Here is a 26,786-nt window from a genome sequence, read left to right as displayed (position 1 = left end):
AACCCTTATCCTATATACAGGATCCCAAGACCTCATTCCTAATCTTTACTTTTTTTTTGTACAAGGCTGATTTGTTACCATCCTGTTTTCTTAACAGATTTCACTATCCATAAACTGGTCACATAGTACATCATTTATTCCCTCATTACAAGCAGTTCCAATTTCCCCAGGATCTGAGGGAAAGAAACTGGTTATCTATTAGTTATTTATCAGTACCTAAGCAGGTCACACTTTAAGTGTTCACACTTGGATCTGCATCAGGATGCTGTTATATGAACCAAAGTGGGGTCAGAGAGAAAGGGATCTTTGCCTTGGGAGGAGAGGAAAAACAATCTTTCCAGATGCAGGCTCTAGCATCAAGTTTTGTAAATAAAAATGAATATATGTAAAAAAGAAAACATTTTAAATATAGTTGTAGCAATGCTTAGTTTGAAATAATATTTAAAGGTGAATTAAAAAAAAATTATAGTGGCTGAAGCTTCCTAGCTGCTCTTCTGTTTAAAGGAAAGTGGCCTTCCCACAGTCTCTCATTTCTCCCCACACTCCTACGATTTTCCAGGGCAAATTCAGTGAGCACCTCCCTCCTCCCCGTCCCCCAGTTTCCAGAACATCAAACCTAGATCCTTCCCCCCTTCGCGAGCACTCACGCACACACACACATACTCTTTTCTAGAGTGAAATGTTTCAACAACATTCTAACCCTTTCAAGTTATAATTTAATTGTGTTTGTGGATGGTTACAGTCACAATATTTTTTTTTTTTTTTTAAATTTAAGTGTGTGCCAGTTTTCTGAGTTTCTTAAAAGCTCACCTGGATCCTACACAGGTAATTACCCTTCCACACGTAAGGTGTCTTCCCCACAAGATCGGCTAGCCCTTAACCAGTTAGCATCCGTTAGGTACATCTCTGCTCCCTACACACACAATGAGCATGCATATACATGTACAGATGATACGTAGTCTGTGGCACTATACGTACAGACCAGGTGGCACTCCCTGCCCTTCTCTCGCTCCCTTCCTTTTTCAACACCTTCCCGGCCCCGCTCCCGCCGCTGCCCCCGCCCGTCCCAATTGCGCCCGCGCTCCCAAGCATGCGCCGCCAAGTCCCCGAGGCCCCCCTACCGAGGCCAGCAGGAGCTCGGGTCGTCCAACTGTCCCGCCAGCAGCGCTGGGGCCAAGCGCGGCCTGCCGGGAGCTAGCGTCCATCTCCGGGCTTGCGGCCCGCCCGTGCCGAAGTGGGAGTCGCTAGCTGCCTCCGCTGCAAGATGCTGTGCTTGAAAGGCCCCGGGGCACGCTGCTGGCGGTCTGGGTCACCCCGGAGGGGCTGGTGGAGGGTGTGGTCACCGGCGGTGAGGGGGGCCGGGGCGGACGACGCGCGCTACTACTGGCGGTCCACGGAGCACGCTCTCGTGGCCTCCACCTGGGACCTGGACCACCACTATGTGCACCGCAGCATCATCCCCACCCTGCACTTCCAGCCTAGCCTACCCAGGTGAGGACCTTCTCCCCACCCCCCTCGCCCCTAGAAGAGGACGAAGACTTCGAGAATCGGAGAGACCCCCAGCATGGCGGTGGAAAGCAACCTCCGACCGATGGACAGACGACAGACGCACGGACTGACGGGCTGGGAATGTGGCCGAGGAGGCAGAGGAGCCTTTTAGTTAAATATTTGAAGGGACTGCAGGAAACGAAGCCGAGACGTGCGAGAAGAGAAAAGAATCGGGCCGCGTCCTGATGTTAAACCTGAGGATGATATTAGGGATGGGAGAGGCAAAATAAGCACAGTGGAAAAACAGATGCCGTTTAATGTAAATTCCTGCTGAGCCGAAAAGAGCGCAGCCTGCAGACAAAATGGGGCAAGATTTGCTCTCCCAAAATGGGCCTATTTTTAAAAAATCTCAGCAATTCACAAACACTGCCAAAATTAGCCTTAGGCATACATGTATATGTGATATGTACGTGGCTTATGCACAGATTGGTCTTATGTGTGTAATCTTTTTGTCATTTTTATTCATAATTCATCATTTAACATTCCTGCCAAAGTTGGGAAAGACTTAAGAACAAAGAAAAACACATCTACATAGCATTGCAAATAAAATACACTAGTACTGCAAATAGAATTTTTGCAAGGCCTTAATTGAATTTTTTCAGATATCATGGATCATAATTCTCATTTTTCTCCCCACCCCTGAGGAGAAAAAAAAAAAAGACTCTACAAAACGTTTTTCTCTTTTACCATACCATTTTTAAAAAATTTTATTTAAGATTTCTTTTTTCTTTTAAGTTTTTATTTAATAGCCTTTTATTTACAGGTTATATGCATGGGTAACTTTACAGCATTAACAATTGCCAAACCTCTTGTTCCAATTTTTCACCTCTTACCCCCCACCCCCTCCCCCAGATGGCAGGATAACCAGTAGATGTTAAATATATTAAAATATAAATTAGATACACAATAAGTATACATACCATACCATTTCTTACCAATGTTATTTTTTTGTCTTTCTAATGAAGCACTTCTTTCTCATTTTATTGTTCCATCAGTTTGAACTGTGTAGTTTCTAATTGCTGATCACTCCTATGTTCTTATTTCCATAGATATTAGCCTTAGACATTGGCATTAAATAGTTTTTATTGGCTTTTATTTATAATCCTTGCAGAAGTTGGGAAAGAGATTTATTTTATGAATAGAACATCCCCAAAACATAGCAAATTTATTAGTATTACAAACCTTTGGAGGTCTTTTAATTTTTTTTTCAGAGCTTTTGTGTCCGAGATCATCAGTCTCATATTTCTCTTCTCTCCAAAAAAAACTTTTCACCTTTATAACACCATTTCTTTCCTATTATTTCTGTCCTAATTTACAATGAAATACTGCTTTCCCAATTCACTGTTTCATCTCGATAAATTGTAGTACCTGATTGTTGATTACTCCTATGCTTTATTTCGTTAGGTGCCAAGATTTATGGATTAATCCTTGCTTTTCCAGTTGGATTCAAACCCTTTATGTTATATGCATTGATTGATAATAGAAGGCCTGATTATAAGTGTGGAAAATGTTTCCATATCACTATGTGAGAATTAGTTTCCTTAACCAACTATGGAGTGAAATGTGTGAATTCTAAGGGTCCCCCCCCAAATTATGAACTGATTGACATAAAATTTTGTCTCAATACCTAAACATACTGAATTTGCTTTTCTTAAAATCACACAATTCCAGATTACCAATTCCAGAGTTGGAGGATTCCATCAAAAGATATATGGCTGCTCAAAAACCTCTTCTGGGAGATAATGAATACAGGTTGGATCACTGAAATGTGATGAAAAGTTTTCTATTTTAATGACAAATGTATAAATTCCTCATAGATTCCTCAAAGATTAAAGTCAGCAAATAAGCAAAATCTTTTATATGAATAATTTTCTTGGTGTTATGTAATTTTCCATATCTCTTCTCTTAATGGAAGGTAGAATATTATAAAGCTGAATAAATCATTGTAATCCTCAATTCACACTTAGAGGTCCTCTGGCTTTATTGTACTGCTCTAGGCATTAATCAGAAATTCAAAAGATAAAAAGTTCTGACCTTGAGAAACTCAAAGCATGCTAAGGAGAAAGCAGCATTGAGAAACAAAAAGAAACAAGTTTCCAGTAGTGCTTTGGTTACCTTGATATTTGAGCCCTGCTAGCACCATATATCTACTCAGGCTGCATAGAAAAAGAAATTTGCTTTATGGACACTTACTTGCTTTATAGGAAGATTTAACAATAGATAGTTTATTCAGTTAAGACAAAATAAGAGCTGAATATATTTTTGCTCTTGTTAACTTAGCAGTTAAAATGTTCCCATAATTACAAAACATTTTCCTCAAGCCAGTGTCAGAGATCAGAATTTAGAGGTGGTAGGAAACTTAGAGACTGTCAAAACTATCTCATTTTAGTTAGGTTGAAATAAAAAGTTGTTGGCAAAGATTACATTGTTGGTCAAAGACAGGAGTAGTATTTAGAACCTAGGTTTGGCTACTGAGATAGTAAATTTTTTTTTCAAATAAATTTTCAAATTAATTGTGAAGTAAGCTATTCCTGCAGAGAATATAACAATTTAGAGGAATAAAATGTTTAAAAATTGAGTAATATTTTACTCAGACACAGCCATAGGAACTAAATAAAATTATGTATGGTAGGGGCAAAGGGCAAAGTTGCAAAATTATAGAATTTCTCTTTAACAGACATCTTTTAAGGCTATTAACTTCATATGACTTCTAATGAGTTTTTAAAATTATATTTTGTTTCCTTACCTTTCATCTTGGTCTTTAAGTCTGACAACAAAAAATCAAAAGCCATGTGAAATTTTTTATTAGACTTTGAAGCAAAAGAGTTTAAAGAATTGGCAATTCTAAAAGTGTAAATGTAGGTGTTGAGATGAATACATAGTGAACAATTTAAAAATTAAGTAATATTATGTAGTATTAACTTTTTTTCTTTTATAAACTATAGAAACACTGAAAAACTTGCAATGACTTTTAAAAATGGAGTTGGAAAAGACTTACATAGAAATCTTATTGAGCTTGATAAAAAGAACTTTCATACAAGCTACATAACAGGTTTGTTTATCCTTTTAAAAATATTAGGCATTATACTTTAATTTTTAAATTCTGTTTTCTGCAGTAACTATTTCAATTCTAGATACTTCAGGAAACCTTTGCGTTAATTAGCGTATTGCTGGAATGACAACTTTATTGAAAAATGTAATTATTATTTTACTGCTTCCTTAATTTGTTTCTGTTACAATGTTGGATTTTATTCTTTGTAGTAATTTATCTGGAACATTTTTTTTGAAATGAGATACTTATACTGTAGGATTTTTTGTTTTATTCATTTTACATCCTCCTTTTTTGTAAAATGAAGTGGAAACTTTTATCCAAAGATCAAGGAACTTGATTTTTAGCAAATCTTAATTAGGTAAAAGTAACCTTTTGGAAACAAAGTTCAACTCTTCATATAAGCTAATTCATTACTGAGGGAGAAAAAGACTTTTTTTAGGTATTGATTTTCAAAGCTGACATTGATTGAAATTAGGATTTTTTCTAATTATGCAATTCATTATTCAATAATAAAGGGACCTACTTTTCTCAAGAGTTCTCTCATCTTTTCAGTTAATCTTGGTTTGCAACCTTCAAATCACTCTCAAATCCTTCCTTTCTCAATCCAAATATTGAATCTGTTGTCAAGTCTTCATGCTTCTATTTCTACATCTTTTCCATTCTTATCCTTCCTTTCATTCACATTGCTTCTTTTTTAGTTTAAACTCTTATTTTCACCTGGAACAGTAGCATAGGCTCCTTATTGGTCTCCCTGCTTCAAACCTCTCTTCCTTCTCCCTGCCCCCATTCTCCTTCCCCACAGCTGTTGGTGTGATAATACAGACTCCTCTGTTTGATATTTAAAGCCATTCAAAACCTGTTTTCAGCTATTCTTTCCATATTTATATGTTACTCCCATTTCATGCACTGTAGTGTTTAACCTAACTGGCTAGTCCCCCCCCCCCCCTTTTTTTTAAACTTTAAAAAAAATTTTTATTTTTTTACTGAAGCTTTTTATTTTCAAAACATATGCAAAGAATTTTTGTTTTCCTTCTCAGTTTTTTTTTCTTTCTAGATCCAATTTTTCTTGTTCAGAAAGATAACTGTATAAATATGTATACATATATTGGATTTAACATATAATTTAACATATTTAACATGTATTACAACCTGCCATCTAGGGGAGGAGGTAGGGGGCAGGAAGGGAAAATTTGAAACAGAAGGTTTTACAAGGGTCAGTGTTGAAAAAATTACCCATGCATATGTTTTGTAAATAAAAAAATATGATTAAAAAAAACATGAAAGGATCACATTTCAATATTGATCCTTGCAAAACCTTGTGTTCCAAACCCACCCCTCCCTTATTTCCCACTCCCTCCCTAGATTAAAGTAATCCAATATATGTTAAATATGGTAAAAAAAAAAATGTAAATCCAATATAGGCATACATTATTTATATAATTATCTTGCTGCACAAGAAAAATCAGATCAAGAAGGAAAAAAAAGAGAAAGAAAATAAAATTTAAGCAAACAACAACAATAGAAGTGAAAATGCTATGTAGTGATCCACACTTAGTTCTCACAGTCCTCTCTCTGGGTGTAGATGGCTCTTTCTATCACAAGATCATTGGAACTAGACAGGCCTCCTTTCTTGCTAATGCTCTTTAATCTCTTCATCATAACACATATACTGTTCCCTTCTCACTTCTGCCTGAGAATTCCTTCAAAGTTGGGCTATATACTAGTTCCTATTGAGGCCTTTCCTAATCTCCCCAACTGCTAGTTCCTTCCTTATCAAAATTATATTTATTTTATATATATTTGTATACATTTTAAAATATGTACATGCTGTCTCCTCCAATAGAGCAGAATAACTTTTTTCTCTACCTAGTACGTGTCTGGCATATAATAGGTATTTAATAAATGCTTTTTTGTTTGACCTTATTAGTCATCTAGTCTAATAAATATTTGTTCAATTTAATTAAACTTTCTCAATTTACAAATGAGGAAATTGAGCTGAAAAAAGAGTGAAATGATTTACCTACATTCACAGAGAAAGTGCAAAGCAAAGGCAAGATTCAAACTCAGATCATATGAACACGAGGCAATGTGGTATAGGGAGTAAAGTAATAAATTTGGAGCCAGCTCCTCCATTTACCGTTTATATGATCTGAGCAAGTCACTTCACCAATCTGGGCTTAGGTTTCTCATCTGCATAATGAAAGGGTTGGCAAATATAGGAGCATAGATCCTAGGAGATTTTAGGGACTGGAAAGGACTTTAGAGGGCATTGATTCCAACATTTTGCAGATGAGGAAACTGAGGCACACAAAGGCTCAGGTTCAGGCAAGTGTCCAAAGAAAGGTTTTGAATTTGGGTCTGACTCTTAATTTCAGTAATTTGTCAGCCTTTAAGGTCCATTCCAACTTGATATCTATGATTGCATAAATCAAAATTCAGTGTTCTTTCAATCATGTCTAATATAAATAATAATTGATTTTTTAAAAATTTTCATAGCTTGGCATAAATGTCAGATTTGTGAAATTGATTTCTACTTAGATTGTCTATCCAATCTGCTCATTTAGTGGATGCACAATAAATGTTTAATTGTGACATTTCACACTTCAAAAGAGCTATAATTTCATCAGTGAAAGGTCGTCTCTCTACTGACGCAAATTGTAACCTTATTGTGCCTCAGGAGCTACTGTGACTAAAAAAAATAATCACCTAGTAGCCAATATTCTAGAAATTCAGAAATTCTCTCTGGATTTCATAGTCAAGCTGTTTTTTGCATGGCAAAATACTGTCCCAGGCCTCCACATCAAAACAGCTTGAAATTGGCCAAAGCTTATTCTGTTAGCATTGCTTTGGGATCCCAGAGTCATCTCTATGCCATGATAAGGGCTTAGAATAGGACTTTGGAAAAGGGTGATATTTTATGTTAATGTTACTTTCTCCAAGTGCAAATGAGTTTGATGTTTACTAATTAGTTCATTAAAAGTATTACTATAATTCCTTATTGTGGTATATGGATGACCTTGAGTTTTCAAAGACTGGTGACAAAGGTCCTATTATGCTAGAAAGGCTTCATTTTAGAGGACTGTGGACCAATCTTGATTAGCCCAGAGAGACTCATAAGTAGGCAGGCCTCAAGAAAATGAAAACAATATTAAATTTCAAAGAGGGGTTGCACTTTGTGTCAATGGAGGAAAATGATCATACCAGTGAAATAATAAGTCTTTAATATGTTATTCTCACTTTGTATATTTTTAAGGCAATTTCAAATTCTTGTAGATAATTAATTATGGAAAGTCTCTGGCTTTATATAGCTAAATGTTACAAATGTTTTCCACATACCACAAATACTAACTTAATAGAAGCCAAACACTTTTACAGAAACTTACTAATTTAGTATTTAACTGCCTAATTAAGATTTAACTGCTAACAAGGATTTTATCAAATAGTGGCTGTCAAATAGATATGTTGCTTTCAAAATATTAATAAATTGCTTTTTTGGACTGTTTACTAGCTTACTTGTTTCCAGTGAGTGAGTAGAAATTCACCATTTTGTAGAAAAGGTCTATTTATTTTGTCTAAATATAATTTTAATAAAGTTGGTAATATAATTTCCCAGCTGACAAAATTAGAAGCATGTTAGAGAGAGTATGATAACCAACGTGGTATAAAGAGTTGGCCTCAGAACCAGGAAGATCTGGTGTCAAGTTTCAGCTCTGTCTTTATTAGTTGTCGGACCGTTAGTCCCACTTTACTATCTGTGAGTCTAATTTTCCTTTTTTGTAAAATGACAACATTAGCATTACCTTCCTCAGAACTTTTTTGAAAGATTCAAATGAAGAAAATGTATATAAAGTAATTTACAAACTTTAAGACGCTAAATAAATAATTCTTTTTATTATTGGAGAATTCCTGCTTCCCATAAACGCCAAATAAATAAAAGTTTACTGGAACTGAATTTTTCCTTGACATAATAGTTGCTTTATGCAAATATACCATATATAATACAATTATACCTTAGTTACAAAAATAGCTATTTCATTGACTTTTATTTATCTAGTTTTGTTTCTTTGTTTTTGCAGGTCCATGGCTTGATATGTATCTTTCTTCAAGAGACCCTATTGTTTTAAACTTTAATCCTTTCATCACACTTAAACGAGATCCACAAGAATCATATAATAACCAACTTGTGAGAGCAACAAATCTGACTGTATCAGCAATAAAATTTCGTAACTCTCTAAGGAGTCATATCTTAGAGCCAGACATTTATTATGTCAACCCTGAATGGAGTAAGAGTAAGGCCTTTAAAAGATTTCTTAGCCTTCTTCCAACTTGGATATCTTGGTATGGAGCATATTTTGCAGAAGCTTATCCTTTAGATATGTCACAGTACGTTCATCTCTTTAACAGTTCCAGAGTTCCTAAACAAGATAAAGATGAACTGTTTTCAGATCATGCTGCACGCCATCTGCTAGTGATGAGAAATGGGCATTTTTATGTATTTGACATATTGGATCCTATTGGAAATATTCTACATCCATATGAAATACAGGCACATTTAATTAATATTTTACAGGATGGGGAAACAGTAGCTGAGTATCCGCTGGGCTACTTAACCACTGAAAACAGAAATACCTGGGCAGCAGTAAGAGAACAGCTTCTGCAAGCTGGGAATGAAGAAAGCATGTACAAAATTGATAGTGCAATATTCTGCTTGTGTTTAGATAGTTTTATAGTACAAAACAGTACCCACCTATCACACTGTATGCTTCATGGATATGGTTATAATCGTTGGTTTGACAAATCTTTCAGTTTAATTGTCACTGGTGATGGGACTGCAGGGATAAATTTTGAACATTCTTGGGGAGATGGAATTGCTGTTCTCCGTTTTATTAATGAAGTATATACAGACAGCACAAAGCATCCGGCAGTTACACCAAGAAGTACTGCTGTATTATGTTCTACAAATGTAGAAAAGCTGGAATTTCATATGAATGAATCAATTCAGTCAGCTGTCACTGTTGCACGTCAAAAATTTGATAAGCAAATACATAAAATGACTGTGAAACCACTTGAGTTTAGGAAGTTTGGGAAAAAATACTTAATACAAGAAAGAATGAGTCCAGATGCTGTATTTCAACTTGCATGTCAGGTTGCTGCTTATCGTCATTTTGGGAAAATGGTTCCTACATATGAAGCATGTAGTACTGCTGGCTTTAAACATGGTCGCACAGAAACTATTCGACCTGCAACAATTTATACGAAACAATGTGCTCAAGCATTTATCAGAGACCGGAAAAAATACAATGCACAAGAACTAAGAAAGCTAATTGACAGCTGTTCAAAATATCACAAGTTTTTACAAATGGAAGCTGCATTAGGTTAGTTTTATGCTACCTTATAATGATCATAATGAGAATAGCATTGTAAACATTTTTCAGTAGTCCAAAATTAGTCATTTCTTAAAACTTTTATTATTTTCATTAGAATTTTTTTATATTATTGATTGCAAAGTGAAATTTTAGTGTATTGTTAACTCCTGACAAAAAGAAACCTTCTAAAATTTATATAGAACTTCACATTTACAAAGCGCTTTATTTGTGGCAATGCTGTGTAGAGATAGTATAAGTATTATTATCCCCATTTTACAGATTAAAAAAATCAAAGTTCGGAAAAGTTTACTTGCCCCTGAATTCATGTGGTAAACACAAGAATCAGGATAAAAACCAAGCCTATTGCTCTTTCCATTACTTTAGCTTAATAAGAAAAAGGTTCTTCTTCCTTGAAGTGAAAAGAACATTGATTTTAGAAAATTTAGATGCCCAAAATACTTTGAGGGTATTTATCACCAAAGTGGTAATATACCATAAATGAGGGATTCCTGAGACACAACAAATGGATAAGGTACAGGGTTCTAGCTAGATCCATGGGATAATATAAACAGATTGAGGATTTTCCTAATTTTTTTAGTTGTACCTTCATATTCTATAGAAGTGATAAGTCTTTGCTACATGTTTTACTTTCTGAATAACCAGCTGGAACTCTTGAATAAGATAGCAATTTGATCTATTTCACAATAGCTCTATGACTCCAGTCAAGTCATTTAACTTCCATATGATGTTTTCTCATCTCTAAAACAAGGGAATTAATATTTAAACTTTATACCTTGAATTTAGAAATTAACCCAAGAAATTAAAGGATATGTAAACATTCTTATTTAACCATTTCAAGTATAGTTTTAAAGATTTTGTAGTAATATACTACACTTAATTTTACCCAAAAAAAGTCATTAAAAATGTAAACTCTGTAAAGTTGATATAAAGGAAATACATTATGAAACAAAATACTAAACATAAAGATAAGTATAAGCATCAGATAGATTGTTTAGGGGAAGGAAGTAGGAAATATTTTGTTTGTTTTAGGGTTCTGGTTATTTTTGGTGTAGTAGGTATTTTGAAAAGCAACAGATTTTCCACAGCTCAGGTATCCTAGAGTTATCCTTGCTGAGCCTTAACGTGGTACTATACCATAAATGAGGGATTCCTAAGATACAACAAATAGAAAAACTAGAGGATTCTAGCTAGATCGATGAGGTGATATGAACAGATTGAGAATTTTTCTGATATGTTTGGTTGGGTATATCATCAAGCTCGACATGAATATGTTTTACTTCCTGTATGACAAGCTAAAACTCTTAAGCATAACAGTAATTCAACCCCTTTCAGAAGTCTCAGCCATCAGAAACTCTTACTTAAGGTATATGATCAAATTTTAAAGTAAAATTTTTGTTACCTCTGAACTTTATGTTGATTTCAATGACAATTTGTAAAATTCCTTTATGACACTGAGTGGGGTAGTAGGAAAGAAATAGTGAAGAAATAGTTTTTTTCTTTTTTATTTCAAAATAGAAAAAAAGAAAAAAATTTGCTATGTTCACAACAGAACATGAGAGAATTCAAAATATGAGACAATAAATTTCCATTGCAAGAAAGCCTATTAATAAATACTACACAGATTGTATTCAAAGCTGTCCATCTTTTCTTTGCTTCCTTGTAGGTAACCATATACAATCTAATTATTTTAAATGGTCTAAAACAATATTGATAAATATGACTGGCATATAGAGTAGTTTCCTTATTTTTATTTTTTGATTAAATCTACTTTTGCTTTAACTTTGAGATCAATAATTACTAACACTGCTTTTTTTTTTCTTCCTAACACCAATATACTCTGGATCTTAACAATGTTTGTGTGTATCTCTTATTTCTTATCCCTATTGACTCCTCTTTTATTTCTACCCACTAATTTGCTTTGGTATTAATTAACCTATCCTTCATAACTTAGGATTCCTCGTTTATCTTCTTCCCCCATCTTTCCCCTCTCTCTTTATCCCATTCCCATTATCTTACACACCCATTCTATGCTCCCCCTTTCTATTAAGTTCAGATTTTGGGGGTAACAAGTCTCCCTTATTCTGTTTTAAATTAATTAACTTCAATATTATTTTTAAATTTTAAGTTCCAAATTCTCTTCATCCATTACCCACTGAGAATTACATATGAAATTATGTAAAACAGCCACATTTCCCAATATATACATATATACACACATATCCTTCTTGGGGATTTTTTTGGGGGGGAATTATATATTTATAAATATGACCACACTTCATTGTAGCCATATTTATAAGTACATATGTACATATATATATATATATATATATATATATATATACCTACACTTGTTTTCTGTTTCTCTGAAAGTGGATAAAATATCCTTCATAAGTCTAAATCTACCAATTCATCATTTCCTCTACCATAGCAATATTGTAACCATATACAATCTAATTATTTTAAATGGTCTAAAACAATATTGATAAATATGACTGGCATATAGAGTAGTTTCCTTATTTTTATTTTTTGATTAAATCTACTTTTGCTTTAACTTTGAGATCAATAATTACTAACACTGCTTTTTTTTTTCTTCCTAACACCAATATACTCTGGATCTTAACAATGTTTGTGTGTATCTCTTATTTCTTATCCCTATTGACTCCTCTGCTTTATTTCTACCCACTAATTTGCTTTGCTATTAATTAACTTATCCTTCGTAACCTAGGATTCCTCCTTTATCATCTTCCCCCATCTTTCCCCTCCCTCTTTATCCCATTCTCATTATCTTACACACCCATTCTATGTTCCCCCTTTCTATTAAGTTCAGATTTGGGGGGTAACAAAATCTTAAAAGTCTGGCAATTCACTGAATATCCTTTTTTTTTTTTTTTTTTTTTCCCATTTAGGATTATACTTAAAATTTGTTGGGTGGGATATTTTTAACCCCCATCCTAGTTCTTTTGCTCTTCAATATAAAATGTTTCAAGATCTGTGGTCTTTTAATGTAGCCACTGCTAAGTTCTGTGGGATTCTAATTGTAACTCTGCTGTATTTAAATTGTTTTTTTCTTGTTGCTCATAAAATTTTCTCCTTGATCTGGTGGTTTCAGATCAGAAGTTTTCCTCAAGATTATTGTTGATTTTTTTTTTTTTAATCTAGTTTCAGGAAGTCCAGTTATTCTTAAGTTTTCCCTTCTTGATCTGTTCTCAATAGTTATTTTTCCACTAGAATTTAAACATTTAGAAAGAAATTGATTTGGGAACATTGGGATAGGTCTATGTCTCCATCTCTTTTAGTTTAAGGAAGTTTCCTAACTTCAAATTTAAAGTATTTGTTAATACAGAAAATCTTGTCATTGTTCTACTTCCATGATCAAGAACTCTGAAATTCCATTAACCAACCATAGTATTCTATCAATCATTTCCCTGTGTCCCATTTTTCTTGTTTTATATCCTCACCGTAACCTTCACTCCATGTCTTCCTTAGTATTTTTCCAGGCACTGATCTTGCCTCTGATTTCACTTCCCATATTTAACTCTAACTAATTTGACTCAACATGATTCTTTACTGCTGAGTCATTCATGCCTTTCCTAAAACCAATCCTGGCTTACCTCCACTACTTATCTTCTCTACTTTCATTCAGGTGCTAGAAGTGAAGATAGAAAAATATCTACTGTGTTGAGTGGTTGCATTACAAATTTATGATATCTAATCTCAAATGGGTCCTCCCTAAAGGTCCTCACCTCTAATTCATTCTCTGTTGCATTCTCTACAGTAGCTATTTAAACCATCTTTCTCTGGTCTCTTGCACTATTGTTTCCTTCTACCCTCACAACTAAGAACTGCTCTTTGTACTTCATTAGAAAGATAAAAGTCATTAAGTGTTAGTTCTTTTTCCTTTTTCTGCCTCTCAGAACACTTTCTCATTATCCCTCAGGTTCTCCTTTACTCCAAGACTAAACCCTCCATATGTTCCCTTTATCATTTCCTTTTCTGACTCTTACCAGATTGCCCTAACGATCATCCTTTCTTTTTATTCATTCATCACTTCATACCCACATGCTCCTCACCATTTCCCATGTCTCCGTTATTCTGTTTTAAATTAATTAATTTCAACATTATTTTTAAATTTTAAGTTCCAAATTCTCTTCATCCATTACCCACTGAGAATTACATATGAAATTATATAAAACAGCCACATTTCCCCCAAAATTAAGAAATATAAAGGAGAAAATTATACTTCAATTTGTATTCAGCTCTTCAGTTCTTTCTTTAGCAGTTTTTTCATCAAGAGAACTTTGGAATCGTTTTGGATCATTGTATTGGTCAGAGTCATCATGTCACAGTTGATCATGATTACAGCCTTGCTGTTATGTTTCTTACTTCATTTTTACATCAGTTCATATGGGTCTTACCATATTTTCCTGCAATCACTTCCCTTGTCATTTCTTGTAGCAGAGTAGCACTCTATCATAAGCATATGCTAAACTTTGTTCAGCCATTCCCCAACTAATGAGCATCCCTTTGATTTCCAATTCTTTGCTACCATAAAGAGAATTGCCATAAATATTTTTAATGTATAGATCCTCTTCCATTTTCTTTGATCCTTTTGAGATACATACCTAATAGTGGTATTATTGCCAGGTTAACATTTATAGCTCCTTAGGCATAGTTCAGATAGATTGTTATCCAAAATAGTTGAATCAGTTCACTATTATGCCAGTAGTTCATTAATGAAGCTATTATTTTTTCATCTTTTCATCCTTTTTGTCTTTGGTAGGTGTGTAATGATACCTCAGAGTTGTTTTAATTTACATTTCTCTAATAACGATTTAAAGCATTTTCCACATGAATATAGCTTCGATTTTTTTCTTCTAAAAACTGCCTATTTATATCCTTTGACCATTTGTCAGTTGAGGAAGGCTCTTATTTTAATAAATTCAACCCAGTATATATGAAGCCTTTATCAGAGAAACTTGATGTAAAATTTTGGTAATACTTTATTGTTTATGCTATACTTTTCGTTTCCCTTATCTTCTCTAATTAGGTCTATTTTTGCTTTTGTTTTGTCTGAGATCATGATTGCTACCCCTGCCTATAAGCATATTAAATTCTGCTCTCCTTTTCAAACACTATGTGTGTATCTTTCTAATATCTTGTAGATAACATGTTGTTGAATCCGAATTTCTGATCCATTCTGCAGATGTTTGCTTTTGTTTTATGAGTGAGCTCATCCCATTCGCATTTACATTCAGTTATGATTAGTATTTTCTTGTTTTTTTCTTCTTTTTCTTCTTTCTTTTCTCTCTTTTTCTTCTTTTTTCTTCTTTTTCTGTCTCTCTTCAGAAGTCAAATTTGTTTCTAATCATTGCCTTCCTTCATCTGCTCTCCCTTTTATTATTCCTCCTTCCTCCTTTTTTCTTCCTGTCCTCTGCAATTTTCCTATTAAGTTACAACTGAATGTGTATATACTACCTTAGTTGAACCAATCTCTTCTCTTCCCATTTTCTCCTCTATTGTAAAAGCTCTTTCTTGCATGCTTTTTATATGAGAGAATTTTCCCCATTCTATACTTTCTCCTTTCCCCCTTTTCCCAATGCCTTCCTCTTTCTCACCCTTTCATTTTTTTTTTAGATCATCCCAACATAATTGACTCATACTCTGTCTGTGTTGACCTCTAATAATGATGAAGTCTATTATGATTGCTTTCAAGTTTACTTTTTTTTCCTTTTTTTGATGAGGCAATTGGGGTTAAGTGACTTGCCCAGAGATCACACAACTAGGAAGTGTCTGAGGTCAGATTTGAACTCGGGTCTTCCTGACTTCAGGGCTGGTGCTCTATCCAAGACAACACCTAGCTGCCCCCTCATGTTTACTTTTTATGTTTCTTTTGAATCTTATGCTTGAATGTCAAATTTTCTATTCAGCTCTAGTCTTTTCACCAGGAATTCTTGAAAGTCTTCTTTTTTCATGAAATATTTTTCTTTTGAAGGATAATATTCACTTTTTCTGGCCAGGTGATTTTTGATTGTAATTCTAGCTCTTTTGCCTTCCAGAATATCATCTTGCATACATATTCTCTGCTCCATTAATGTTGAAGCTACTAAATTTTGTGTGATCTTGACTGTGACTGTATAATATTTGAATTGTTTCTTTCTGGATACACAAAGTATTTTCTCTTTGATCTGGGAGGTCTGGAATTTGGCTAAATTATTTCTTAGTTTTTAATTTGGGTTTTCTTTTAGGAGGTGATTTGTGGATTCTTTCAGTGTCTACTTTATCCGTTAGATCTAAAGAATTGGGGCATTTTCTTTGATAATTTCTTGAAATATGGTTCCTAGGCTTGCTTTTTTGTCATGACTTTCAGGTAGTCCACCTTTGTTGGATTTGTTTTCCAGGTCATTTCTTTTTCCTATGAGATATTTCCTACTTTCTTCTTCTTGTTCATTATTTTGATTTTTGTTTTATTGTTTCTTGATATCTCATAAAATCTTTAACTTTTGACTGCCCAATTCTAATTTTTAAAGAATTATTTTCTTCAGTGAGATTTTGTACCTCCTTTTCTGTTCGGTCAATTTTCCTTTTTAAGGAATTCTTCAGTATTTTTGTATGTGTATCTTTTTTTTTTTTAAACCAAGATGTTAATTTTCTTTTTGTTGGTTTTCTTTTTCCAAAACACAGCCAGGTTATAAAAGAGTTCAGATCTTTTATTGTGTCCTTTAGTATAGTCCAGTTAGCTCAGGCCTATCTCTCTGCCTGGTTCCAAGAGCTCTTGCAGCTTTGTCCTCGGCTTCTGCCTCTGCTTTCTTCAGCCTTCAGCCAGCACCAAGTTGGAAGATGCAATGAATCTCTTGTCACGAAGAGAGGGCTTGTGGGCTTCCTCCCAGAGTGCTCCTCTCCGACCCCAGTCAATGTTCCCAAGAAAACTCTCCCAAGCTCTAAGAGCTTCCTGTATATATATGATCTCCCAAAGATTAACTCCTCCTTCTGGAGAGAGAGGGATTCTGGGTTATCTCCCAGAGTGCTCTTTGGCCCTAAGGGAGGTGTGAATTCAGATATCTCATACTAAGCCTTACTAAGCCCTGAAATCTCCCAAATATGTGAACTCCACTGAGTACTTAGATACTTATGGGCTTTTTAAAGGTGTAAACACAAGCATCATTTCTATCAGTTGTACTTAGTACCTTGTTTCAAGTTCTGGCCCAAAATATCTCCTTCTAAGATCAAATCAATCATATTGAACCATGCCAAATTAGATAATTATTGTCTCTATCAACTCTAATGGCTTAACACTTTGTAAAGATTCCAACATCTTTTCATAATTTTTTTTATATCATTTTCATTTATTTCCCCAGTTTTTTCTTTTTAACACTCATCTCTTTCTTTAACTCTTATTGGGTTTGGGCACAAATAGCATTTTTCTTCAAGGCTTTTTTTTTTTTTGATAGCTGTTTTCATATTGTTGTCTTATGTTTATGTCTTATTCTTTCCTGCCAGTAATTTTTTAAAATAGCTTTTTATTTACAAGATATATGCATGGGTAATTTTTCAGCATTGACAATTACAAAACCTTTTGTTCCAACTTTTCCCCTTCTTTCCCCCACCCCTTCCTCCAGATGGCAGATTGACCAATACATGTTAAATATGTTAAAGTATAAAATAAATACAATATATGTATACATGTCCAAACAGTTTTTGCTGTACAAAACGATTCGGACTTTGAAATATTATACAATTAGCCTGTGAAGGAGATCAAAAATGCAAGTGGATAAAAATAGAGGGATTGGGAATTCTATATAGTGGTTCACAGTCATCTGCTAGAGTTCTTTCTCTGAGCGTAGCTGGTTCAGTTCATTACTGCTCCATTGGAAATGATTTGGTTGATCTCATTGTTGAGGATGGCCAGGTCCATCAGAACTGGTCATCACATAGTATTGTTGTTGAAGTATATAATGATCTCCTAGTCCTGCTCATTTCACTCAGCATGAGTTCATGTAAGTCTCTCCAGGCCTTTCTGAAATCATCCTGTTGGTCATTTCCGACAAACAATAATATTCCATAACATTCATATACCACAATTTATTCAGCCATTCTCCAATTGATGGGCATCCACTCAGTTTCCAGTTTCTAGCCACTACAAAGAGGATTGTCACAAACATTTTTGCACATACAGGTCCCTTTCCCTTTTAAGATTTCTTTGGAATATAAGCCCAGTAGTAACACTGCTGGATCAAAGGGTATGCACAGTTTAATAACTCTTTGAGCATAGTTCCAAACCACTCTCCAGAATGTCTGGTTATATTCACAATTCCACCAACAATGTATCAGTGTCCCAGTTTTCCTACATACCCTCCAACATTCAACATTATCTTTTCCTGTCATCCTAGTCAATCTGACAGATGTATAGTGGTATCTCAGAGTTGTCTTAATTTGCATTTCTCTGATTAATAATGACTTGGAGAATCTTTTCATACGGCTAGAAATAGTTTCAATTTCTTCATCTGAGAATTGCCTGTTCATATCCTTTGACCATTTATCAAATGGAGAATGGCTTGATTTCTTATAAATTAGAGTCAATTCTCTATATATTTTGGAAATGAGGCCTTTATCAGAACCTGTGACTGTAAAAATATTTTCCCAGTTTATTGTTTCTCTTCTAATCTTGTCTGCATTAGTTTTGTTTGTACAAAAGCTTTTCAATTTGATATAATCAAAATTTTCTATTTTGTGATTAATAATGATCTCTACTTCTTATTTGGTCACAAATTTCCTTCCTCCTCCACAGGTCTGAGATATACCTCTCATTTTCAATAGATTGCAATCTCTATCACAACAGGGATCATGTCTTTTATAAATTATATATTTATTTTAGCACTGTGCTTTGAACACTTTAAGCACTTACATGTTGAAAGAATGTTGGTCTGAATTATTTTACTTTTGGATTTCCAATATCTAATAAGATGTCTTACAAATAAATGCTGATTTGAACAACATAATTCAGTTGGGCTAATTTAATATATAAGCATTAGGATTTACAGAATATAATTAGAAGGTTATTTTTAATTGGTGTAATTTCCTGTCAGAAATATTGGAGAGTCACATTTCAGGTGGTTGGTTAACTATTATCCTTCATTCTTAAAGAGGACCAAAGTGACACTATATTGGGGTCAAAGTATAGTGTGTCTGAGTGTGACTGATCAGAAAATACAAACTTGGAAGATTTTACAAAAGGTTGGGCATAAATATTACACATGAACATTTGGTTCCTTTATCAATATCTCTCACACAATCAGTTACAGGGTTCTTCAGAAAAATCTTGAGAGTATCCTTGTATCACTTTTTCTGACTTCTAGGTGAGTATTGCCTTCTGTGAGTTGTCCATAAAAATAGTCATTTAGGCAAATGTGTATTTGCCTAAACATGGTCAGTCTATTGGAATTGCACTCTTTGAAGTAGAGTTTGAATGCTTGGCATTTTAACTTGAGAAAGGACCTCATTGTCCCAGTACTTTATCTTGCCAGGTGAGCTTCAGAATCTTACTAAACCAATTCAAATGGAGGCAATTCTATTTCTTGACATGATGTTAGTATACTGTCCAAGTTTTATAGGCATACAACAATGATGTTAACTCAATGGCTCTATAGACCTTAAATTTAGTAGGCAGTCTAATACATTACTCTTCTCTCCCACACTTTCTTTTGGAACCTCCCAAACACTGAGATAACTCTGGCAATGAGTGCATGAACCTTATCATCTATACATAAATTCCTGAAAAGTATACTGCCAAATTTGATGAACTTATTCACATTATTCAGAGTTTTTCCATTTGTTGTTATTGATAGTTCCATATATGGATGGTGTGGTGTTGGACTGTGTTTTCTTGATATTAATTCTTAGGTCAACAAAGCAGCAGGGCACTAGGTGCTTTGCTATATGAGAGGAGTTCAATGGCATTCAAAACCTCTTCAATTTAGCTAGAAAGGGATTGATTTCAGTATTGATTGATGATGGTCTGTTGAGAATATTTTGGAAATATTCAACCTATCTCTCCACAAGTATGTCCTTATCACTAATCAGTGTGGCTCCGTCAACATCGAGTTGTTGAAATGTACCATAGGTCTTTGGCCCATAAATAGCCTTCAGAGCATCATAGAAAAAAAAAAAAAAACCACTTTGGATTATAACTATTAGTTTGAAATTACCTATTTTTTTTTTAAATTAAGCTAAAAATCCTGCATCTCTCTGAGCTTCACTTGCAATTTACTTTTTTTTTTTTTTTTTTTTTTTTTTTTTTGGCAAGGCAATTGGGATTAAGTGACTTGCTCAGGATCACATAGCTAGGAAATGTTAGTGTCTGAGACTGTCTTTGAACTTAATAGTTTTCCTGACTCCAAGGTTGGTGCTCTATCATTGTTCCATCTATATGCTCCTCCAATTTACTTTTGATAAGGATGAAATATTCTGAAATATAAATCCTATATAATTCTCATTTTTTTTCACTTAGCAGCTTCTGAATTTCCCCATTATTTTCATCAGACCAATCCTGAAGTTTGCCAGTGACTCATCAAAGTCCAATGGCAAGTCAAAGTCAAGATAACTAGTGATAGTTTGGGATGTAGTGGATGTCCTTGGTGTCTTAGATGTCTAATTAGTCTCTCAAGTGCTCCACAGGTAGCTGAACCAACACATTTCTGGTAGAGTTCTCCTGAGATTTATTCTAACTTTAAAGATTCTAAGTCACAGTCTTTGCCATTATTAAGTGATGGCAAAATGGATAATGATACAAATATGTACTATATAAATATATAATAACAATGCAGAAAAAACAGTCTAGGATAAGTGTTAATATTATTTATGATCACTATTTCCAAGAAAAAACATTTTCAAGGGTTGATCAAGCAAGACTTTTTTGAGAGGATGGCATTGATCTGGTTCGTGAAGAATAGGCAGGATTTTAGAAGTTGGAGCTGGGGGAAGGGATGAGAATTCTAGGCATAAGGATTGGTATGAGACCAGAGGCCCCCAAATGAACAGATATAATTTTTCAACGAGCAAAGATCCACCTTCTCCTACTTTACCCCAACTTTCATCCCCAATTAAAAATGAAAAAAAATACCTGTCACAAGGCAATTTTTTTGGGGGGGTTATATGACTTGTCCAGGGTCACATAGCTATTAAGTACAAGTGTTTAACACCAAATATGAACTCAGGTCCTCCTGGTGCCATCATGGAATTTACAATCTAAGAAAATGGATAACAACACAAATATTTAATATATAAGTATATAGTAATAGTGCCAAAAAACTATCTAGCTGCCTCAACTCCCTGTTACAAACACATATAGTTAAGCAAAACAAATGTCTACAATGAACATGTCATATACATGTACATACACACACATAATTCTGCATTCTGAATCTTTCACTTTTTTTATTAGGAGAAGATGAGCATGTCTTATTACACATATCTAGAACTATGGTTAGTGATTTCACTGATCAGAGTTTCTTGATTTTTTAAACAATACTAGCTTTTTATTTTCAAAATATATGCAAAGATAATTTTCAGCATTCACTTTTGCAAAAACTTTTGTTCCAAAATATTTCTCCTTCCCTTCCCCCAACTCTTCCCAAGACAACAAGTAATACAATATATGTTAAACATATGCAATTCTTCTCTACATATTTTCACAGTTGTCATACTGCACAAGAAAAATCAGATCAAAAAGGAAAAAAATGAGAAAGCAAACAAAAAGCAAGCAAACAACAAAAAAAGTGAAAATACCATGTTGTGATCCACATTTAGTCTCCACAGTCCTCATTCTGGATGCACATAACTCTCTCCATCGCAAGTCTATTGGAATTGGCCTGATTAATTTGTAATTCTTAAAAAATTGGTTTTTTTAATATTTCATTATAAAAATTTTCTTATTTCTGTTCATTCTGTATCAATTCAAAACCATTTCTTTTAGCACAATAGTATTCCATACCATTTACATGCCAAAATTTGTTCATCTGTTTCCCAATCTGAGGTACCCCTCAGATTCTCATTCTTTGACATGGCTAAAAAGAGCTGTAATTTTTTTTTTACATATTTAGTCAATTTTGCTTAGGACTAATCCTTTCCTTACTTTAATCTCCCTCTAATTTCCCTTTACATTTTCTTCAATATTTTCAGAGTTTTGATTTTAATATTTTTGTTGCCTCATGGAATATTGACTTTTACTTGGTCCATTTTATAAATTTTCAGAGTTTGTTGCTTGGATAAGGTTTTTTATCACTTGGCAAACTTGGCAAACCAAATTATTAATTCCTTTTCCTCTTCTTTCTTCCATAGCTCTTAATTTCTTTTTCCATTTTTCCCTCATTTCATTGATTAAAAAATATTAAAACTTAAAAAACCTCTTGTCTCTTATAGGAATTCTATTTGAGTTTGTGCATGAGCCATATTTTTCTTTAAGGTCTTACTTATAAATATTTTAGTCATTCTCTCTTTCTGGATTTGTGCCTTGAGCACATATTTGGAACTATCTGCTTCTGAATTTCCTCCTTTCTCTGTAGACTATCTAGGGTCTACAATACTTCCTTATTTTTCCTTAGTCCCTTCTGGATCCATGACCTAGAAATAGATAGTAGGCAACAAAGCCGCCAGTTTTCACCTCTTCCTGTTGCTTTGGTATGGGGCTGTACCACTTCTTGCCCACCTGCAGAATCTCTCCTTGAGTGTTAGTGTTGGCTCCTAGCCAGACCCTATTTCCAGTATGCACAGACTGCTTTGTCAGTCTCCTAAAGCCACTCACTATAACTTTCTCTTGGATTTTCCCATCAAGATTCTATCTAATGCATTTTCTAGTTTTATTTAAAGTAGTTTTGAAAGGGAGCTTGTTTCACTTCTTTCTGCTACTCTGCCATCCATGTATATATCATTTTAAAATTATATACATTTACTACTCATAATAATGCATATTATAAAGCAGAAACTAAAATGGATGGGAGAAAGATAAAATAACATTTTAATATAGGGAGGCAATAGGGTGCTACTGGGGCTTATAGAATAAGAAGGTGATCTATGTTTTAGGATAATCATTTTTTTCCAGTTTCTTTTTTTATTTTTATTTTTTTATTATAGCTTTTTATTGATAGAACATATGCATGGATAATTTTTCAACATTGTCTCTTGCAATCACTTCTGTTCCAGCTTTTCCCTTTCCTCCCTCCACCTCTTCCCCTAGATGGCAGGCAGTCTCATAAATGTTAAAGTATATCTTAAATATAATATATGTGTACACATCTGTACAGTTCTCTTTTTGCACAAGAAAAATTGGATTCAGAAAAGTAAAAATAACCTGGGAAGAAAAATAAAAATGCAAGTAGTCCACATTCATTTCCCAGTGTTCTTTCTCTGGGTATAGCTGGTTCTGTCCAACATCAATCAATTGGAACTGAATTGGATCTTCTCATTGTCAAAGATATCCACTTCCATTAGGATAACCATTTTGGCAATTATGGAGAATGGTTTGAAGAGAGGAAAGACTTCATGTAGGTGGGTTTAGGAAACAATCCAGGTGAGAGGTGATGAGGGCCTAAAATGGTAACTGTGAGTGAAAAAAAGGCCTGTGATGTGATAAATGTGGTAGAGGCAGAAATGGCATATCATACCATTCGATGTGGAGAAAGTAATTAGTTGAGGCTAACTTGAATAACTATGTCCTTCAACAGATATAGAAAGATTTAGAGTAGAGGTTTGTTTTGAAGGCAAGATAATGAGTTCCCTATGAAACTTCAAAGTTGATTATTACTAAGTCAAGGACTATCATAGGTACTTTTTGTTTGCAGCCTTATTTAAATTGACTAGGTAATTACTAGTTTGTTTGGTTTTTTTTTTTTGGATTTGGAATCTTAGTTCTTTATTTCTTTTTTTTTTTTAATTTAATAGCCTTTTATTTACAGGATATATACATGGGTAACTTTATAGCATTAACAATTGCCAAACCTCTTGTTCCAATTTTTCACCTCTTACCCCCCCACCCCCTCCCCTAGATGGCAGGATGACCAGTAGATGTTAAATATATTAAAATATAAATTAGATACACAATAAGTATACCTGACCAAAACGTTATTTTGCTGTAGAAAAAATCAGACTCTGAAATATTGTACAATTAGCTTGTGAAGGAAATCAAAAATGCAGGTGTGCATAAATATAGGGATTGGGAATTCAATGTAATGGTAGTTTTAAAAATAAGTGATTTAATTTGCAATATTTGAATGTGTTTTGTTTTTTGATTTAGGACAAGGATTTGATCGACATTTGTTCGCATTGAGGTATCTTGCAGAATCCAGAGGTGGCCCTATACCTGAATTTTACCAGGACCCAGCCTACCAGTACATTAACCACAACATCCTTTCAACCAGTACATTAAGTAGTCCTTCAGTTTTCCTTGGTGGATTTGGACCAGTTGTACCAGATGGCTTTGGAATTGGATATAATATCTATGATTACTGGTTAGGATGTAACATTACTTCATATATGGAAAAAGATTTAGATGAGTTTCTATTTAGTCTTGAAGGTAGTTTAAGTGATTTTTTTGATGTTTTTGAAGGGAGATCACTTAACACTGACTAAGGAAACTATTAGTGTATACTTCTAAAGTATTTTCTTGGTCCATAAATAGAAATATAAAAAATAGCTAACGTGGTATTTTTTACTTTTAAGAGTTATCTTACATAATATATTCTCCCCCTTCAGTTTATATAGCATTAGTTAATATGAGAATATGGCCTTCCTTGAATGTTTATTCCTGAAAACATTCACTCTCTAGGAAGCAACAATTAAAATAAAATTCTTGGAACCAAGAATTAATAATCCTATGTATAAGAAAAGACGTGGAGATTTTTAATCAGTGAAATAAAATGTAACTAATATCTTGTCCTAGATTGTCCTTGTTCTGTTAACTTTACAACAATTCCATGGAAGCCTATGGTTCTTCTAAACAAACATTCCTATGCTGAAATATATTTTGGATATAGTCATGGTTTTATTTTTAAATGCTTTATTTTATCTTCACATTATTTTTTCTCTAAGATATATCCTTTGAGAATAGGACAGTTTTTTAAAAATTGGATTGGAAAAGTTTTAATTGCTCTCTCCAAAATTGGTACCTTATCACAGGTAAAAATAAATGCCTAAGAAATACACACACACACACACACACACACACATATATATATTTAAATAATTTTTTCAGTTTGGTTTAGCATGCTCAATTTGGATTTGATGGTATCCACATTTACTTTTATCACCTCTCAATTATTTGTAATTTCATCTATTATTTCCTATATCATCAGCAGATATATGTAGGCAATTGAAGGAAATGAGCAAGAAAGGCAGAATATAAATTTATTTAGCTGAGTACCTTGGTATTGTACAGTAACAAGTTTGTATCATTTAATAAACTTGGTTATATCAAATGTTTTCTATTGTCTTTCTCTGTCCATATAAATATATTATAATGATTCAAAAATCTATTATTTAATCAGTATGGGTTTTTCTTCCATTGTGGTAGATTGCAGCATTTCTATGACTTAGTAGGTAAACTTGAAAAGTTACTGTGCCTGAAAAATTAATTTCCCTTTGGCCATCTTGGTGATGTGCCTCTTAAAGGTTTATTATATATGTCCTTAACAATTGGACTGTGTATTGGTCATCGGATCTCTACTCTAACAAGCCTTCAAAAGTTCAGGCTAGGGGACAGAGCCAAGATGGCAGAGTAAAGGCAGGAACTTGCCCAACCTCTCCCCCAAACTGCTCCAAATTCCTTTAAATAATGACTCTAAACAAATTTTAGGGCATCAGAACACCTATAAAGACGGAGGAGAACATTTTCCAGGCAAAAGCAACTTAGAAACTCAGCAGAAAAGGTGGGAGTCATTATTTAAAGGAATCAAGAGAGATAGAGGAACAATTAGGGAAAGAACTGAGATGCAAAAGAAAATACAAAAAGCTCATGAGAAGAATGCCTTAAAAAGTAAAATTGGTCATTTGGGAAAGGAAGTACAAAAGCTTACTGAGGAAAATAATTCCTTAAAAATAGAATTGACAGCTATTCTTCAATCGATAGTGTCAAAGGATATGAAGAGACAATTTTCAGATGAAGAAATTAAAACCATTTCTAGTCATATGAAAAAGTACTCTAGATCACTATTGATCAGAGAAATGCAAATTAAGACAATTCTGAGGTACCACTACATACCTCTCAGATTGGCTAAAATGACAGGAAAAGACAATGATGAATGTTGGAGGGGAAAAACTGGGATATTGATACATTGTTGGTGGAATTGTGAATGGATCCAGCCAATCTGGACAACACTTTGGAACTATGCCCACAGGACTATCAAACTGTGCATACTTTTTGACCCAGTGTTTCTTCTGGGCTTATATCTCAAAGAGATCTTAAAGAAGGGAAAGAGACCCACATGTGCAAAAATGTTTGTGGCAAGCCCTTTTTGTAATGGCAAGAAACTGGAAACTGGGTGGATGCCCATCAGTTGGAGAATGGCTGAATAAGTTATAGTATATGAATGTAAAGGAATAATATTGTTCTATAAGAAACGATCAGAGGATGATTTCAGAGAGGCCTGGAGAGACTTACATAAACTGATGCTGAGTGAAATGAGCAGGACCTGGAGATCATTATATACTTCAACAACAATATTATATGATGATCAATTATGATGGATGTGACTTTCCAACAATGAATGATACAGGCCAATTCTAATGATCTTGTGATGAAAAAAGCCATCTTA

The 26,786-nt window shown here is 34.0% G+C and overlaps 1 protein-coding gene across 1 annotated transcript; it reads left to right on the top strand.

Annotated features, from left to right (window-relative positions):
• Positions 1–1,086: 1,086 nt before the first annotated feature.
• LOC100927393 (carnitine O-palmitoyltransferase 2, mitochondrial-like) lies at positions 1,087–25,451 on the top strand. The gene is made up of 5 exons (XM_023496052.2): positions 1,087–1,491; positions 3,220–3,300; positions 4,494–4,600; positions 8,677–9,975; positions 24,272–25,451. The coding sequence occupies exons 1-5, from the start codon at positions 1,265–1,267 to the stop codon at positions 24,604–24,606; spliced, it is 2,049 nt and encodes a 682-aa protein (XP_023351820.2). The 5' UTR covers positions 1,087–1,264; the 3' UTR covers positions 24,607–25,451.
• The last annotated feature ends 1,335 nt before the right edge of the window (positions 25,452–26,786 follow it).

This window comes from Sarcophilus harrisii, chromosome 1, assembly GCF_902635505.1.
Source record: "Sarcophilus harrisii chromosome 1, mSarHar1.11, whole genome shotgun sequence".
Taxonomy (NCBI): domain Eukaryota; kingdom Metazoa; phylum Chordata; class Mammalia; order Dasyuromorphia; family Dasyuridae; genus Sarcophilus; species Sarcophilus harrisii.
Note: the sequence above shows the minus strand (reverse complement) of the source record. Positions and strands in the feature narration are given on the sequence as shown.

Coding starts and splice junctions, on each gene's coding strand:
- LOC100927393 (XM_023496052.2), top strand. CDS start 1,265: ATGCTGTGCTTGAAAGGCCCCGGGGCACGCTGCTGGCGGTCTGGGTCA. Junction 1,492..3,219: donor TTCCAGCCTAGCCTACCCAG/GTGAGGACCTTC, acceptor ACACAATTCCAG/ATTACCAATTCCAGAGTTGG. Junction 4,601..8,676: donor TCATACAAGCTACATAACAG/GTTTGTTTATCC, acceptor TTGTTTTTGCAG/GTCCATGGCTTGATATGTAT.